This window comes from Polyergus mexicanus, unplaced genomic scaffold, assembly GCF_030449975.1.
Source record: "Polyergus mexicanus isolate NDT 795.1 unplaced genomic scaffold, iyPolMexi1.0 SCAF_7, whole genome shotgun sequence".
Lineage (NCBI taxonomy): Eukaryota > Metazoa > Arthropoda > Insecta > Hymenoptera > Formicidae > Polyergus > Polyergus mexicanus.
The window spans coordinates 1,783,983-1,802,068 of record NW_027223327.1 but is presented as its reverse complement, the minus strand read 5'-3'; the positions used below and the strand labels follow the sequence as shown (position 1 = coordinate 1,802,068).

Genomic DNA, 18,086 nt, shown 5'->3' with positions numbered 1-18,086 from the left:
GCAGACGAGGCGGATTTATCGAGCGTCGAGGTGCCACGGAATGTTCAATCTCCCGGCAATTATATGATCTGTCGTCTTCCGATCGCTTTTTCACGTTTCTCCTTTGTACGATCCGGCATCGAAACGGTGATGCAGCGTCAAATTCCTCATTCTCCGTGGAATTCGAAGCTCATCGAAGAAATCAATGTGAAACCCTACCGCCGTTGCGGTATGACGGTAAATTCAACAGCCGAAAAAGTATGTTTTACCGGGAATTTAGATATTACCGAGAAAATGTGCAACGATTAAAATGTTGCTTTATTTTTCTCCGGGAAACATCGCGTAATCATGATTTTTTTAATTATAACGAGATTACAGAATTGTATAAGCCTACGGTTTACTTTAACATCGAGATCTTTACCGTGATAATCGTATTCGGAATTGTATATGTCAATCTTCCCAGAATGATTTTTAAAGCCGCAAGGCTACAATCGGATACAAATAAATTTAATAAAATAGATTCTAAAAAATTTCTTACTGCATTAAATCATAACACTCGGCGGTATCGAGTCATTAATGCTCACTTCGTTACCGATAAAGTTAACCATAAAATGCTTATATAATAAATCATTATTATCCTCTTACAACTTTCAAAGTAGCTTCTGTGATAAATTATAAAGCCGTTGCGAAGTTTACACAGGAAGTTTGATAAATTACGCTAACACGAGCCGAAAGTTTCAACGTGGCAAATCGTAACAATCCCGATTATTTTCGGCGCGCGCGCGTACAAACGAACGTGTCGCAAATCGAATCGAAATATTCGCTTCTAATAATCGTAGATATTATCGATTGTCGATCTGAATATCCAATATGATTTTACCAACTTTAGACGTTAACGTACCCAATCACTCATTCGATTCATTCATTGCCTATACATAGTAGCTCGCATTAATTTAGAGCGTCTCAATGATTTCAGCTCAGGGAAAGAATATGAGAAAATTAATAAGGTTATCGGAAAGTCGGTTATCAGTGCAACGAGTTGTCGAGTTCATTCACCGATTTCGCGACGAATGTACGCAATGCATATATTATTTCCGTGACCTCGCTCGTTCAAATTTAATTGACACGGTAGATTTCAACGAATCTGCCAATTTCTTATCAATTTTGTGTTTTTCTCCTCTTATTATAAACTACACAAGATAGATAAGTATAAATAAATGTCTTTATTTGAATATCTAGTTCTTCGTGAAAGAGAGTGGAAAGCAAAAATATCGATGATCGTACGGCTCCAAAAGAAAACATTTCGGAGGAACTTTGACTCCGTGTCTAAAAATATGACGATTACATCTTCGTTATTCAGACGCGTCGACCGAGAGATATCTGTAACGAGCCTCCAAGGTGACAGGCCTCCAAGATCGTGCTACAGTAATCGCGTTATACGAAAATTTTCAAATTTGCTTCCGTTTTTCGTTCTCCGATATCAGGTGAAATGCTTGCCGTAACGCGACGTAAAACCACGTGTTGTCATTGTTCGATCGGTGTCAATGGAAATGACGGTGCGGTGCGGTGACCGTGGAAAATCAGAAGAGGCACACCTCCACCGGACATATGTTTCGTAATGAAACTCGTGTCGATTAAATATCGGCAACGAATGTTCGACGGGCATTCGAATGAATGCGCCATTGTTCGCGACGGTCCATGTCCATATAATCGGAGTCTCGGGTTGTCTCGTTGCGTTTTGACCGCGTTCTGTATATAACAGGCGCTCATCGTTTCTGTCGTTGTTGCCTCGACAATATTTCTCATAATATCTCTTAAAGGATTATAAGAATTTAGTGAATTGAAAGATAAGATACACTTTATTATCGTGAAAATTTTTTATATAAATAAATTTACAAATGTTTTTTTTATTAACATGTATTTTTTAATAATAAAATCAAACTAAAAAATTCCATGACTGATCGACGAATAACGCCCATGTTTCGCGATCGATTTTGAATCATTCTCTCCGTATGCAGATAAATTTCATCAATGTATAGAGTGGATACAATCTTGTCCGAACTAACAATGCACGACGCTATCTCTTTCCGCTATTACAACGAGCGTGAAAACTATGGAACGAGAATGAAACACTCTCGAATTAATTAATTCGAGCAGCATGGACACTGGCGAATCTCGCGAATATTTCCGCGGCAATGACCGACAAAGTTTGTCAACATTGAAATCGTAAAGACTATCACTGTCTGATTGTGACGATTTCACTCTTTATATTTTCACAATTATTTCTCTAGAACAGATCTATCTGAGAAGTAAACTGAAAAAGAAATTTTCGCGATACTAGAATGTAATTAAATAGAATGCAATTAGAAATATTCTAAAATGTGTTATTTTTTATATCAGCGTAGATTATATCGGTTATTTTAAAAAAGCTTTTTTTGTAACAAATTTTTTCGGTTTTAGTTAAATGTTTCAAGTGGAAAACGGAATTTATTATATCTTTTTGTAATTTAAATGTCCATATCGCGACTACAACTGGCATGGCATTGTGGACGCCCTCGGCGCTTTTCGTTTGCTATTTGAATCGCTACTCGTAATGTATTGTCAAATATATATAGAATATATATAGAATATATATATACAAAAAAGATCATCTGTATTCGATACTTGTCATTATACATTACGTTCATTACAATCGTGCTGAATTTCGATTCAATTTGTAATAGAGCCTTGGGCATGCAGTTGGTTTCAAACGAATATTTGCAAGGAAAGGCGAGGCAAATTCGCTTACATATTACAGGAAATCCAAGAAATCAAAATATTCGAAAGAATACACAACGAAAGAAATCTTTCAAGATACATTTACTTTATGCTACTTCTTAAATTAATTCCTTATGTGATGCTTATGATAATGTTGTAGTGTGTGTAAAAGAAAAGAAAAAAAAAAAAAGAAAAAAAAGGAAAAAAAAAAGATTTGTCGTATGTAATAAACGGCGAAAAAAATCAGTAAAGGCGATGCAATCCGGTTTTTTGTCGTCGAGCAGCGGCGCTAACGCGAGGATTTAAGATCAAAAATTAAGGCGGTAGATTATTCGCGCGAGTGGATATTGGGAGCGGCGCGTGTTCGAATTTTAAGAAGTTGTGCCACGTCGGCTTCCGGATTTTTCCCATCGGCCGCGGTTACCTCCCTCGGTATACATTATGGGATTATTTCACAGCGCAGCGGCGGACTAATCTTCCCGGACGAAATTGTTCGCTATCCCGGCGTGTAATAAACTTTTCCGTGCTTTACGGCCGTAGTGGCAGTAATTTCTTTAAAGCGGCCATTAAGCTAAATTCTGCGGAAAAGAGGCCGCGCCGACGCTCGTCCGAGTCCATCCGTCAGCCCATAATCAGCCCCAGAAGATCGCTACTTCGTCCGATGTACGTCAAGATTTTACAACGTAAGCTGCAAAGAAAGTTGTGTGGCTTATGCGCGCGAAGCATCGCGCTTAAAACGCAGGCAAGGATGCATCGATAAGAAGTAACTGTCAGTCGTCTCGAATACACGTGCTAGCATCACTTGAGATTCTGACGTCGTAGAAGCTCTGTGATAAATCACACGATCTCTTTAAAGTGTTTTTCATCAAAAATAAAATCAAAACATCATATCTTTCTCAAGTCAACTAAAATATTACATTTTCAAGATTAAATACAAAAAAAAAAAAAATGCCACAGCGATCGCTTTATACGCATATACATAAATAGAATTTCTCGTGAAATAGAATCTCTCTCGGCATTCGTTTGGTATTTTTCTCCAATGATGCTTCATCTAATTTGATTCGCGTAAAACGTGAAAGTCGAATGGGGAACGTTCTTTAAGGTATATATTAATACATATACATAGGTATCGATCGTATTCATAAATTTTAATAAGGCACCTTTTAATAATATAAACGTGTCATCTCTCTTTACTCGTAGAAAACGCCATAAAATTTCTCCCCTTCTTTTTCTTTTTCACATATACGCGCGCGCGTATTCAGATATTTATTTCCGAGTTCCGCATATGTGTAGCGAGAAAAAGCGAGGAAGAAATCGTGCGACGAGGAGGAATTTTCGAAAGGAAAATCGGGGTTAAGCGCGTTCTCTCGCTCGTATACATTTAATTACAGCGAAGAATCGCGTCGAGATACACGCGAAAGAAGCGATACGAAGTGTATCTGCAAAGTTAAACAAGAAGACGATATTACCTTTCCTAGTGAGAATCGAGGTATAGCGGAAACGATTCGTAATCGCTAAAGCTTAAGTTGACGGTATCCTCCGCGTATCCTCGATTCCACCCTGCTCTTTACTCCCTCTCGTATAAGCAAATGATGTTTCACGCTCCAATACTTCGTCAAAAGGATACGCGTCTCGTGTCTTTGTCTCTCCGGGGAGATTGCACCTCTGAGATATATCCACGGAGTATTATCCGGGACACAAAGTAACTCGCGTTATAACGGAACGCGAGCAGCGAGCGCTGTGTTGTAAAGTATATCGAGATAAAGTGCATCTGTCGTCCTAACAAAGTAACAAGAAGCATGCTTCTCCTTCACGCGCCGCGTGTTTGCGGCTATTACTCAATTTATAGAAGCTACGCGACAATAAATCGATTTGTCGCGCGCGCGATTTAATTCAAATGTTGAACGTTCGCGAATTCATGGGATCCGACCAGCTCGTAATTGATACAGCCAATTTATCGAGGGGTGAGGGAAGAGGGGAATAGGGAAAGGGGATTAATTTATTTACCTATTCATATTTGCGATATTGTCATAGCAATTATGTAGATTTTTGTTTTGTATTACGCGATGTTTGCCACTCGTCATCAATCGAAATAAATTTCGCGTTCGGTCAAAAGGAATATTCTATTATTGTCGCTGCTCATTATCATCGCTCGTGTAAATAGATATATTATGGTAGATATTAGGGAGCGAATAACATTCGATCGATTCCGTAGCAGCGCGTTCGACGGATGGCGTAAATAAATGAAACGCAGCACTAATACGCGGACAAAGTGCCGCTAGTTATGACAATAATATAAATGAGACCCGGCGTAATTTCAAAGTCCCGATACATCATACTTTAGTTTTGTTATGCGGACAGGTTTGATTTACCGTGGGTATTTGCAGTGCGGTAACTCGAAAATTGTGATTTACACATGGTTTTCCTCTAACGCTGGCGGAAAATACATAAAACACTATAACGCACGAGGCCTCTTTCCCGATTCCTCGACTAATACAGATTAATTATCGCGAATGTCGAAAGAGAAATCAACGTTCAAGAGTAAGGTATGGAATTATATAATATTAATTCTCTTCCTCGGTGAAAAATCAACAATTTTTCTAAATTTTTCAAATTAAACGCGCGCTAAAGAAAGAATAAATATTATTCGAACAAAATAATTATTATATCGAGATAACAAACGTCACGAAGCGGCGAGAATATATACTCTGTTGATGAGACTCCATTGAAATCGATATAGCGTCGGCGATTCGTCGCCAAGACGATAAGGTCAAGAATAGAAAAGCATTGTCGAGAGAGAGAGGTTGTCGTCTTTTCAGCCCGAGGATGCTTCCTGCGATCGATGTACGTCCGCGGAAAAGGAACGAGGCCGATTGTTGGTTGCGGGAGGGACCGGCGTCGTCGGTCAAAGATGCTGAGAAAGGGTAGATGCGATAGAATCTGGAATCTCTTTTTTCATTATCGTCTCATTCGATCGACCTTATTCGCACGCGTATTCGCATCACGTTGATATCGAGGCCGCGTGCGCCGACTGAGAATGCTATGGGGGATAGGATGGGAGGACCCCGTGGTTAGTTGACCGTATACTACGCAACGTGTAGACGGTGACATCGGTTGGCGCGATGCATCGAAGCCGGGCCGCAATTCGACGTGTATCGTGAACGGGATAATGGATGGACTCTTGTCGAAAAAAATCGAGCAACTCGAGTAACTGCCAGATATCGCAATCAATTGAAATAAAGAAAGAAATCAAATAAATAAATAAATATATATATACACACACACACATGTAGACATATATACATATATGTGCAGATGTATAATGCGAAACAGTTTTGCGTAAAGGGAAAAAAAAAAAAAAAAAAAAAAAAAAAAAAAAAAAAAAAAAAAAAGAGAGAGGCTGAACCGCGCGAAAGAAAGTAAAAGACGGAATCGTATAATGGAAGAAATCAGATCGATTGGCAAAGTTCTTTGTTGATTAAACGTTAGTAGTAACGGAGCCGGTTTCCTCAAGTATCATCTATCCGCCGGGGCCTCGAATGTCTTCGTCGGCAATTAAGAAGAGAGATATCTCCTTTCATCGATACGCATGATGAGCGAAAGGAATCGAACTCGGTCCCTGGTTTCAGTAATTGGAGCGCAAAGAGTTAAGTCGTATTTCTCCGGAAGGCTGACGGTCATCGAACGGAAAAATCTGTGCCCACGTATCGCAATCGATGAAATCTCGATTATCGTCTTTTATCCGCTCTCTTTTATAAAGCTCTCGCGGTGTTACAAAGAAATTCGCCTCCTTATACTTAACAATGTCCTGCGCTCGTTTCTTTGAATTTGAATAGGAAAGATCTCTCTTACATCGGCCGGAGAGCACTTCGTTTCGACTCGTCGAAAGCTTTGATCTTGAATTAATGTAAATCAACCGCGCGCGATAATCATTCCGTCTATATCGAATCGATGTTCGTTTGTAACGAAGGGAAAAGAAATTCTCTTCTTCGCATTTGTGTCACTTCTTTCGAAGGAATGCCACGAGAATCCACCATGATGAAGCCGAACCTCTCTACTTCTTTTCTCTTCTTTACGCGCAAGTCATATTACAGTTTCCTCGGAGTGCGTCTTTATCGAACGGCCGAGTTATTTATTTTAATTCAAGTTCTGAGAACAGAAGAGCGCCGGCGAGTTTCTCTATCAATTCGCTTGCGCGATTGCTTCGATTGTGCTCCCTCCAACTAGACATTTAAGCGTTGAATTTAATTAAGGTCTAAGCAAGTACAGCTTCCTATGCGGTTTCGATTGGACTTGAAATTTCCTATACACTCCGATCGTAAACCATCGATAAGTTTCCAACAAGCGCGCGATGACAGTAAACACGATTTAGAAATCAAATACTCAATCGTCGTGACACACGACACACTTTGATAGCGGGCTAAGTTTTGATCGATAAAATAAATACGCGTGTAATATCGATATCATCGATATTGAAATATTGTACTTGATACGAGATTCCATTTTAAATATGTTCCTAATAAATAAAATCTAGAATTATTCGCTACTAAGTCCTCGAACATTTGATTTGTCAAAATACGCGATAACAGTCTTTGTTGTAAGCTCGAGGAAAGTGTATGATAATTTTCTTCGTTGTTTAAAAAGAATAAATTAAATTCGCGCGCGCATCAAACGAATCATTCACATTAATCACTATAAATTCTCATTGAACTGTGTAAAAAAATGTCTACACTTTGGCAATGACAGTTATTTGGGAAAAAGAATGAAAATACATGAGAAATATATCATCGAAAAAGATGAATACTCTCCGAGTATATAAATAAATATTCTTCGTGTGCATCTTAAGATTAATTACGTCAATTCTCGATGCTGACCGGAAATTTTTGAGGGCACTCGCGAGTGCCCGATGTTCACCGGAAGAGAGCTTTCACAAGTTTCGAGGTACACAAATGCCTCTCGAGTAGAATTGAATTCAAACTAGGTTACGCGTCATACATATGAATGAATCCGGGTCTCTTTTTGAACGTCGAAGTCCGCGTTTTGCTTGCAATTCGTAGATTAAGTAAAACACGGCCCCTTCCCCGCACCGTATTTCGCGATGCATCTCTACTTCGTCGTGGCGGACGTGTGTCTAATAAATCTGGCCCGCGTTGCTATGATTCTCCGCGAGTTTCGCACAAGAACCATAAATCCGGACGTCGTGTTCGGGAAAGTCGGTCGATCCCAATACCGAATTATACGTTCCTCCCCCGTCCATCCCCCGCAGCGACTAAGCAGCTGCATCGCTGTATAAATTGACGTGCATTACCAATTCAATTGTTACAAAGTATTATGCCTCAGCGTTTCTTAAATCTCTTTCATTTTTTACGAGATATGGAAAATGCAATCGATTGCGCATTCAGAGCTTTATAAAAACCTAATGGATCCTAAATACATGAAAAACATACGAGTGAAACTATTATAAGAGATTCCGTCTGCTTGAAATTTTTCGATAAAGTATAACATTGAACATCGATCTCATTTTTCTTTCAGATATATGTTTCTAAAGTTTCTAGGAATTTATCGAAACGCAATCATAAATTTATAATGCGCTTACGACAATCAATTACGGAGTAATTGATTTCTGATATTCTGTAAGAGACAGAATGACGAATGACGCATCTGGACGGGCGAGAAGAGATTATACGATTTAATAATATACTAACTCTTTGATACGTCTCGGTAACTATGAATCGGTGGGAAGTCATCGGGAGTAATCCAAGCGATCTAATCGCTCCCGCGAGACGCGAGAGAAAAAAAGATACGTAAAATACGGCTAACGTGAGTTATGACCGGTCCAATTTTTCCCTCGCTTTTACCCGTGAGTTATATCTAATCCTTGGCGATGAATTCGTCCGTGTCGTGCCGTTTCCCCCAACACATATACGTATAAGTTCAAGATACGTGCCGCACCGAACGGGATGTAAAATATTTCTTATTAGCATTTTTAAAATGAAAAAAACCTTTTAAACGCAGAAGAATTGTATAGATTTCGACGACATCAAACGGCGTTTATATCCCTCCAATACACGATATGTATCACATGATTTTGCTTTTACGCTTAGTTTTCGCTCTTTCTGTTGGAAAAAATCCACCGAGACATGAAATCGAATCCGAATTTATCAGGCACTAATAATACCGCGCAAAGCTTGAAGTTTAGAGCTGACCGAAAGCACCTGCACTTTCTTTAATGGCATTGTCGTCAAGAGGACCACCGGGTCCTCCCAATGCACTTCCGGCGCGATACCGTCTATAGTTTACCCGGGGAAAGGGCGTGACGCTTCATCGTGTGTCGATAAAATATTGACATTCCGTATATTCTATTAGTCATTCATTTAGCCGGGCCGAGAAAACGCAGTATCCGTTTTCGCGTTTACATAGGCATCGTCTCACCGCGTTTCTCGCCCCGTAATCCCTCCTTCAGGACGTCCGTTACTTTAGTAGCTCGCCATTAGCGAGACTTTATCCGCTATGCCGTGTCGTTGAATTTAAGTATACGCCCGTAAATTGCCGTAAATTAATCCTACGACTCGATAACGTCTCGTGACCCGGCTTCGTTTTCCTGCTTTCGAATTGTTAGGCGACAAAAAGCGCAAGCCAAATTCGTTCTTTTTAATAGCGAGCCGCGTCTATTTTCTCGATATTTTCTTTTTTTCAGCCTTAAAAATTTAAGGAGAAGAATTATCGCGATAACGTTGGAATTTTTAAAAATTATAAAATAAAACAAAAGAATATTTATATTCTCTCGATTGCGCTTTTCCGATTTCAATATTTTTCTCATCACTATTTCCCTAACGTTTCTTATTACAAGAGTCATTTAGTTAACGCCTTATATTATATATTTTTTATATAATATGATATCTCGTTCTTTATGCCTTTTATCATTTCAGGATTACTCACGGAGTATCGTATCACGACGATCTTGTTGTAATTATAAATAAAGGAAACGTATTAGTAACGCAGAGAGATATAATATCGCGAACCGCGCTTCTTTTTACGGATACGACATTTCTTGTATCACTCACCGTTTTGTTCCCCAAATTTTTGACACGGCAATTGAGATACGTCGTCTTTCCTAAGAGTGCGGTCACGTTCTTCGAGGCTGATTTGTCGAAGTACGGCCCCGTCGACCGTGCGGTCTCCTCCAGAGCGTTCGTGTGGCTGTACGTGTCGCCGCTCTTGCCGTTACCGCCTTGTGGCATAGTGTGACAGTGCACTTCTGAAACACGAGAAATCCAAAGGAACGCTGTATAAATGCGACAATTTCGATGCTAAACATTTAGGAAGGGAAGGGATATTTTGTATTCTCGTCCATCGTGTTCTCGCATATCGAATATCGAGGAGCGAGCAGCGCAAACGAATTTTCGCGGAATACGCGATACAATATCGTAAGTTCTTCGACGAATAAGGCGACAGTTAAATATTTTGAAATATTTTCTTACCTTCTCGCAACAAACAAATGGAAATGGAAAAAATGACGCGTGGATGATATTTCGTCGCGAATTATCGCGTGCGTTATGTATTTTATTATCTAAAATGAAACATCTATCGGCGAACGTGACTAAAGGACAGATATTTCGTAGAAAAAAAAAATTGAAGTGGAAACAGATATGTATAATATTTATTCGTTCGTGCAACACGCAATATATAATTTTAAATCCCACAATCCAGAATATAATTATCATAATAATTATATAATAATAATAATAACAATTATAATTATAATATTATCGTTGCACGCATGAATATTAATCGTATTATGCTAAACTGTTATTGTATACAAAAGTGAGATTTGCAACGCGTAATAGCTTTCCATTTTTCCCTTCAAAATAATAAGAGTGCGAAAATTTGCGCGAATACACATCTAGTTAACGAAAAAATCCGCGGAGTTCGCGAGATTTTAATTAAACGCTCGTTGTGATAAAAATAAAAATTTGACCGACACAAAATCCATTTACGGGCTTGGTTGGCCGTTAATTATTTTACGATGGATCGCGGAAAGAGAAAGCGCGCTTACGAAAGCTGAAATCGTAATTAGCGGAAGATGTAACGAGCGCGCTTGTTGCCGTTTACAGAGGTAGCGGAGTCATTCATTAACACCGCTCAAATTTCTTCCAGCTTGACGTTTAATGATAACTCTTACATTAACAATACCATGTTTTTCCCTCTTTCGCGCAACGGACAAAGGACAATGGCGCACGATCGCACGAATCGCAATAATGCACTTCTTCTCACAAAAAGGATTGATTTGTTTTATCCAATTAAACTTGTCCGAATGTATCACAATACTAGGACAATAAATGAATGTCGAGCAGAATAACGATATAAATAATTTGTTTCCTTTTTAGGAAAAAAAGAAAAAAAAACTGACCAAATGTGTTTTTTTGGAAAGCCGTTCAATATAAAGTACAATTATTTTTTTACTACTTGGTATATATTGTTTTATTATTTTACAATTTGCTCTTTTTCATAAACAAGAGGAGAATACGCGGGATATTTTATGCCACTGCTAAATAAATCCAGTGCGAAAGCTGACACTCGTATATGTTAAGCTTTTATTTTTATCTTTTCCGATATACCATTAATTTAATCGTATGCTGTCAAACGTAATAATCCGAGAAAAAAGAAGGAAGATGTAGAAAAACGACACAAATGGCGCAAATGTTTATAGTTATCTCGTATAAATTGAGTTAAATGTTTCAAACTGCGAATAAGCTTTGGCGATAAACTTCTCAAAGCAAGAAGAAAGTATCATTGTCGCGGGCACACCTCGGAGAGTTGCGAGTATCGTTTATCGGTCCGACGACTTCTGGAATCGACGACGGGGAAATAATTTTCTCGCAAAGTCGATATCGTTTAATTTATTGCGCGTGATACGGAAGGATCGCTTCAACCGCACTGTTCGCAGAAAGTTAGTGTTGCGCACAACGCGTGCGCATCATCAGAGAGAGAGAGAGAGAGAGAGAGAGAGAGAGAGAGATTAAAAACGTAATTCGCAATTACCTTGCTCGCCCATGCGCGCGTAAGGATGAACCCGTTCACCGCTTCCCATCGTCGCTCCCAATTCGCGACAGACAGCCCCGCTGACAGCTCGCTGTCTCGAGATAGAAATCGAGTCATTTGGAAAGCAACTAACGAATTATATATCACGCTTTTGTATACGGACGCAGTTTATTCGTCTCGGCTGGAAAATACATGTTCGACGAGAGCGCCGAGTATAATTGGCCGTCGAACGGGCCGGCTCGTTTCCTCGCCGGGCCTCGGTGCTATCATACGCTAGTTACGCTCCATTGCCGGGAACTCGGCGAGTATATAATCGAATCTCGCCGGTCTTGATTAGGCCGTGATTACGCGAGGAAGGCGCGCGCGCGCGCGCTCGCGGCTGACGTAGCAAATATTGAATCTCGAAAGCGGCGCAGCCGACGCGGATAATCCGTCTCCTCGTTTTCTCTTAGCAGCGACACCGTTTCCGTGGGGTGGTTATCCCCAAGGACGGCTCGGAGACGCTTTAGCCGCGACTTATATCGCGAATTCTCCGACGGCGTTAATTTGTTTTCCCTCTCCCCGGTCGCGGCGCAATCAGCGTCCCATCCTCGGACAATAATTCACGTTACCGAGTCCCCGGACATGGAACGACGAGACAAAATGAACGGAAAACGGAAACTTTCCACGGGCGATAATCAATTATACACATTGCAGCCGGTGAACGATTACGGGAATGTCAAATCCCGGGCGGAAAGTTATCCGGGGATTTAATCGCGTAACGTTTCCTTTATACCAATGCTCGCTTCTAACTGTCATAACAATGATAAAACGCCGACATTCGAGAGATTTTGTTGTACCGCTCTTTCATAAACTGCGAGATGCTATCTTTAATACAATTGTTGGCGAAACCATGAAATTTTCGCGTGTATTTCTGCTTCGATATTATAATACAATAGATGCGGTTTTCACAATCTTCTATTTCCGCGCTTTATTCGAATATTACGAATTTTCATTTTATCGCGTTATATACGAACGTTACGTTTTACGTACATAAGGTAAATATGTTCCCTCGCGATACACATGGTGTACAATGAATCAAAGTTTGTAAGGTCCCACAGCAACAAGTTTCTTTATTAAATTTAGCGCAAGACCGCGAACAATTTCGACGGGTCTGTTTTATTTGGACGACAAGAAATTCGAGCTCTTACGAAGAGCAATTGGAATCGGCCAAGTTTGGAAGGAACGAGTTACAAGAGCCAAACCCGTGTTCGTATAATGGGCTCGAGCTAATTTAATTATGAGTCAACGTCATTGACCACCTTTCCAAGTCCTCGCAATCTGGCCTCGTTTCCTCAATTTCCTTTCCTTTTGTCCCTTCATACAAAAGGCCAGCAATCTGGCCTTTAACTCGATTCAAAAGGAATGTGAACTCGATTTAAAGAGATACGATAGCTTGTATCATTTCAATGAGATAACAATCTAATTTCCCCGCATGTTTTAAATCCCATTTTTCAATTACAATTCGAATCCAACATGTTAAATGCATTATGCTTTTATTCATCGTGGAAGTAAATTATCTTTTCATTCAAAGAATTAATGATATGACGCGCAAAACAGATAGATCAAATAACAGTCTTTGATTATTCTGCGATAAACGCTCATTTTTAAATAAAAGAGTAGAAAAGAGAGCGGAAATGGATCGGAAAAGTCGCCAGCGATAAGTATAATAGTTGGACGTGGCGTATGTTTGGAGAACCGCATTGTCGTTCCCATTTCTTTCTTTGCTCCCAGTCTACGATTTCCGTCCGCGGAGAGTCGGTCGCGTCGTCGGCAAAAATGAGAATTTATCGCGCCGACCCGGGGCTATAGGGGCAGGCCATGGAGAACGAGCGTGAATCCGCGCGACCGTGCTTCCTTTCGCGCCGGTAACGCGGAGAGCGATGTAGAAGGTTGGGAAAGGAGGAAAAGGGTTTAATCGCGATACTTGTTACGCGTTTATCTCACTCGACGGTCCATTAAATCTCGCGGATCCTCCGGATAGCATCGGATTATGGCTGATGAACCGCGGAATGCGCGCATCGGCGATTCCCCGGCGGATTTCGAATTACGCAGCGGAGTGTCGGAACTTGGATCCGATTCTACCGGGTGATCGCGCTCCTTCGAATCCACAAATGATTCCGTATTTTGTGAAAGACACGTTATATATATAGAGGTACCCTCCTAAATTTCGAGATTTTACAGCCGGCGCGTCGAAGCCACATCGTAAAATATCCGCGACGATGGGAAGGTCGGGGCAAGGATAAAGGGAGGCGCTGCCGGATGAAACGGGCGAGAAGAGGAGACATCTTTCAATCTACTTTTACCGAGACTCTTACCCGGGGCGAGGTCGTGCGGACAGAGCGCAGTCTCTCCTGTTTTAAAATTCAAATTCGCAACTTTTGCTTAAACGCCTCATATATATATATAGACTTAGATAGACTTGGCGGACATATACATCCCTTCCGTTCTTTTCTCCGAGCGTGCGGTATTTCGCTTGACAGTTGAGTCCGCGTAAAAATTTTTTTACCATCTATTCCTGCATTTTTAAACGCACGGCGATCTATCTCCAGTTGTAATTCCCCGCTTGAAAAAAATAGCAGATCTCATCAATCCAATCGAGAGTAGTAAATTAACGAGGCGCGAAATGCGAGCGAGAAACTTTGTTCGATATCGGTACAGACGACGAAAATTTGCGCGAAAGCTTAGATCTACCGTAAATTTTCCCCCTGTCTCGTGAATAAATTGGTCCCGGCATTAGCAGTCGCACTCCGCGATGCAATTCCGATGGCTGCCTCTCCGATCGGAATTACGTAAGCGAAGTTTACCCATTATTGGCCGAGTACGCGAGGCAAGAAATCGCACGCATGCAACCTCCGCTAATGATTTGCCTCGGGAATCGAATAATTGTTGAAGGAGGAAGGAGGAAACGCGAAGATTCTCCGGATGAGATAGTGGTCCATAAACACGAGCATCAATGTATTACGGTCAGTATTGCCATGGCAAACGATCTTATATTGTACGACGCGCGACTTAATGGAAAGTAAATGTAGCCGGAATAGCCGGTCGTTACTTTAGATCAAACGTTGCGGGAATTACGCGGAGAAATGGAATGAGGTAACAAATAACGCGTAACGAGATACGTATACGCGTATAACGAGAGACTAAATTCATACGCCGTTTAATATATCTATTTTCTGCAGATTTTGTTTAAGATTTTGGAATTTATTTCCATCATTTATATCGCACCTTCTTTTTTCATAAAATAACATAATCGACGAAGAATACATATAAAGTGCCTAGTGTGAAAACCGTTTAAGATCTATATGAGTCGCAAGAGAATCAAGTCGGAATCAAGTCGTTTATGATCGTTTCGCGTGGCCGAGCGCGAGCTCTCTCGCACGCAGAGCGGACAAGGATTTTTGCCGAAGGATGCAGAGAGCGGGGATGTATTGTAAAATGTCCTGGCTGGAGGTGGTCTGGCGGAAGCCATCGGCAACGGTGTTTCGTCGATAAATAAGCTTGATCGTGGGGTGTCATATTTCTTTGTCGCGCGCCAACGCGCTATCTCGCGGCGCGCACGGCGCGGATATTATTTACGATCCCGCCCGGGGGAGAGATTTATTACGGAATTGATTTCCCGCACGGCCGATCGGATTAATTTTCACTTTCGAGGCGTGTGCGCGAGCGTCTCGTCGATTGCCCGCGCGAAACTCACCCCCGGATCTTTTACGCGAGACCAAGTTCTCGATCAGGCACAATAAAGAATATACCTTGGCGCGAGAGAATCGATTTACGTCGTCGATTTATCGTCATTTGAAAGCAATTAATATAATATTCGGTTGTGACAGCGTGAGAGATAATAATAGTCGTGTGCTAAATGGACGAGATAATATAATGTATGTCAAGTGCATAGGACGGTAGATCGAGATAAAAATTTATCTATTTCTATATTTTCATTAACCGTTTCATTTTCAATGCTCGATTATTACTTGCAATTATTCGAGTCGAAATTTCACTCCTATCCCTAATGTATAATATCTTGATACTTCAAGTATAATTAGATTCTCTTTTACAATTATTTAATCTATAATTTTGCCGAAGATTATTCTCTTAAATCCCTAAGCGAAAAACTATTCATTTATCGTTTTTATAAAGTAAGAAAATTGAAGGTGTGTAAATAGGAGCAAAATTTCGACTCGGATCTCCATCTTCACGATACGATTAGATTTAGCTATCATAATGTTTGCTATTGTCGAAGGCGACGATAATGTCTAGGCGATAGATCGTGTTCAACAAAGACAAATGCCACATGTAACCGTGCCATTAAGTTCTCATTTAATAGCCTGTCTCTTCTCGAGATAATAAAAGAAAGCGCGCATCTTTTGAGAGCTCATTAGTCTAACGAGCGCTCAAGTCGCACACGCGCTATATTAAATATAAGAAGCTCTCGTTATCATCGTCCGTCGTCGTCACAAGTTGCACCGATAAAAGGAACATCATCGGAGCAAGAAGCACACTAGCATAGATCACGCTGCGTCAGATATTCGTCTAGTCGTCGGGAAAGCTACTTGCTTGGGAATTGTAGCTGCATGCTCAGGTAAGGCTCCGTTCATCGTCGAAACGCATCTTAGTTAGTTAGTTATCTCGATTACGGTTGGCTCGTAGGCGCTAAAACGTTCGATCGCGATTGTAGATTCGGGACAGTTATCTATTGTATCTCGCGGATAGATCGTGACAGTTTCACGCGGGGGAGGATAATCTTTTCGACAAAGAAAGCGGATAACGACGCTTGGATATACATGTCAACGACTCGACGCTTATCCCACGTTTCATCGTTTCTCGCGTAAATACCGGGCCGCCTCGTTCATCTTGTCGAGAGACGACGTTGGCTGCGTTGAATCGTCGTCACGTCGTCGAGAGCGAGTAAACGCTCAAGAGAGAGAGAGAGAGAGAAAGAGAGACGATGGAGCGGGAACGAGATACGAGGCAGTCGGTTGAATGAAATTTGCAATGGAAATTTAATCTGACTCGATTCGTCCTCCGTAGCCGGCAGTCTTCTCCTTAACGCCAGTCATTGTTATGTTTTGCGGAATTTTCGACAGGGAATTGTGCGCCCTGGGAAAAAGGAACGCGTTAATATCACGCCTCTCTTTCTCTCTCTCTCTCATCTCACTCATCTTTCTAAATCAACTCCCAGTAATTATATATTCCGTTGACGGTTTCCAACTCTCTGAATAGCTCGCGCAATGAATCGTCGTCGTTTAGCGAAAGGCGTGGAAATTTTATCAAAGGAAATTAAGCGCGTGACATAACGAATTCTTTGCTCTATGGTGTAGCGTTCCCATCTACATAAACTTATTATATATTTTTTTACAGCCCCAGATAAGATAATTCTGTTTACGTTATTTCGGCCGGTCTACTTATCGCACGATAAAATTCTCTGGTGCCCGTGGAATTAAACTCAAACAATTTAAGTCGTTTAATCGATGGTACAAGAATATCACGACTTACTGATGTCTACAATATCTAACATTATCGTACTACGACACGATTAACATTATGGTATATTGACACTACGTCGCGAAAACAAATTTCTCGCAGCTAGAAACGAAAAAAAAATAACCGTGTATTTTAATTCGTCGTAAACCGAAATGTTTAAACTGATTATTAATATCGCAATAGAGATCGATGCACTTTAGCAGAAGCGGAAGTAGAGGGAGCGTCAAATTTTTCGTTTGGAAATTTTCTGCGGAGGCAGCATTTATAAATTGTACGAAATTTGCACGACGACAGTAGATAAAACCAGCTAGTGCTGGTATTAAAATTTAAAAAGAACGGAAAGTTTCTAACAGCGTCGGTCTAAAGTTCTTTCTCGTTAAAACCATCGCGCAATAGCTATTTAGATAGCCGTGGCTCGAGTTGCCTCTCTTCGCCGCTTACCGTGCAAGCCACTTAAATGCAACGTCACCGGCGATTATGCAAAGTCCCTTTACCCGGAAAAATCGCAGGAGATGTTTTCCCCTCATCTGACCCATACCTAACACACTCAGCCATGCGGGAATGTACCGTGTTTGATCGCTGGTTTCGGAATGGACCTCGCGTGCTTTCGCAGCGAGGAACGGGGGGCCACGAGAACCGTTTTTGGGACGTGAGGCTTTAATGCACTTTTAACGCTCGATGCAATAAATTTCCGGCCAAAAATGCATTATCGAGAGAAAATTTCGATATGCCTCGCCGCGTAGATTCAAAAGTCGCGCATCGTCATTGCATGATCTATCTATATCGAG

The 18,086-nt window shown here is 40.9% G+C and overlaps 2 protein-coding genes across 8 annotated transcripts in view; one reads left to right on the top strand and one right to left on the bottom strand.

Moving 5' to 3' along the window:
* Window positions 1-18,086, bottom strand: part of LOC138934453 (neurotrimin) — a 315,283-nt gene that overhangs the window by 134,665 nt on the left and 162,532 nt on the right. For all 5 annotated transcript variants that reach the window (XR_011447131.1, XM_070298197.1, XM_070298198.1 and 2 more), the window contains one exon: window positions 9,801-9,994. Coding sequence is in view for 4 of the 5 variants with exons in the window: in XM_070298197.1 (XP_070154298.1) it covers window positions 9,801-9,994 (194 nt within the window). In the remaining variant the exon portion in view is untranslated. The remainder of the gene's footprint in view (window positions 1-9,800; window positions 9,995-18,086) is intronic.
* Window positions 1-18,086, top strand: part of LOC138934452 (uncharacterized) — a 159,732-nt gene that overhangs the window by 138,887 nt on the left and 2,759 nt on the right. The window contains exon 1 of one of the 3 annotated variants that reach the window (XM_070298196.1): window positions 16,597-16,642. The exons of the other annotated variants lie outside the window; for them this stretch is intronic. Coding sequence (XP_070154297.1) covers window positions 16,599-16,642 — 44 coding nt within the window. The 5' untranslated portion in view covers window positions 16,597-16,598. Of the gene's footprint in view, window positions 1-16,596; window positions 16,643-18,086 lie in introns of those variants that run through there. 3 annotated transcript variants of the gene reach the window in all.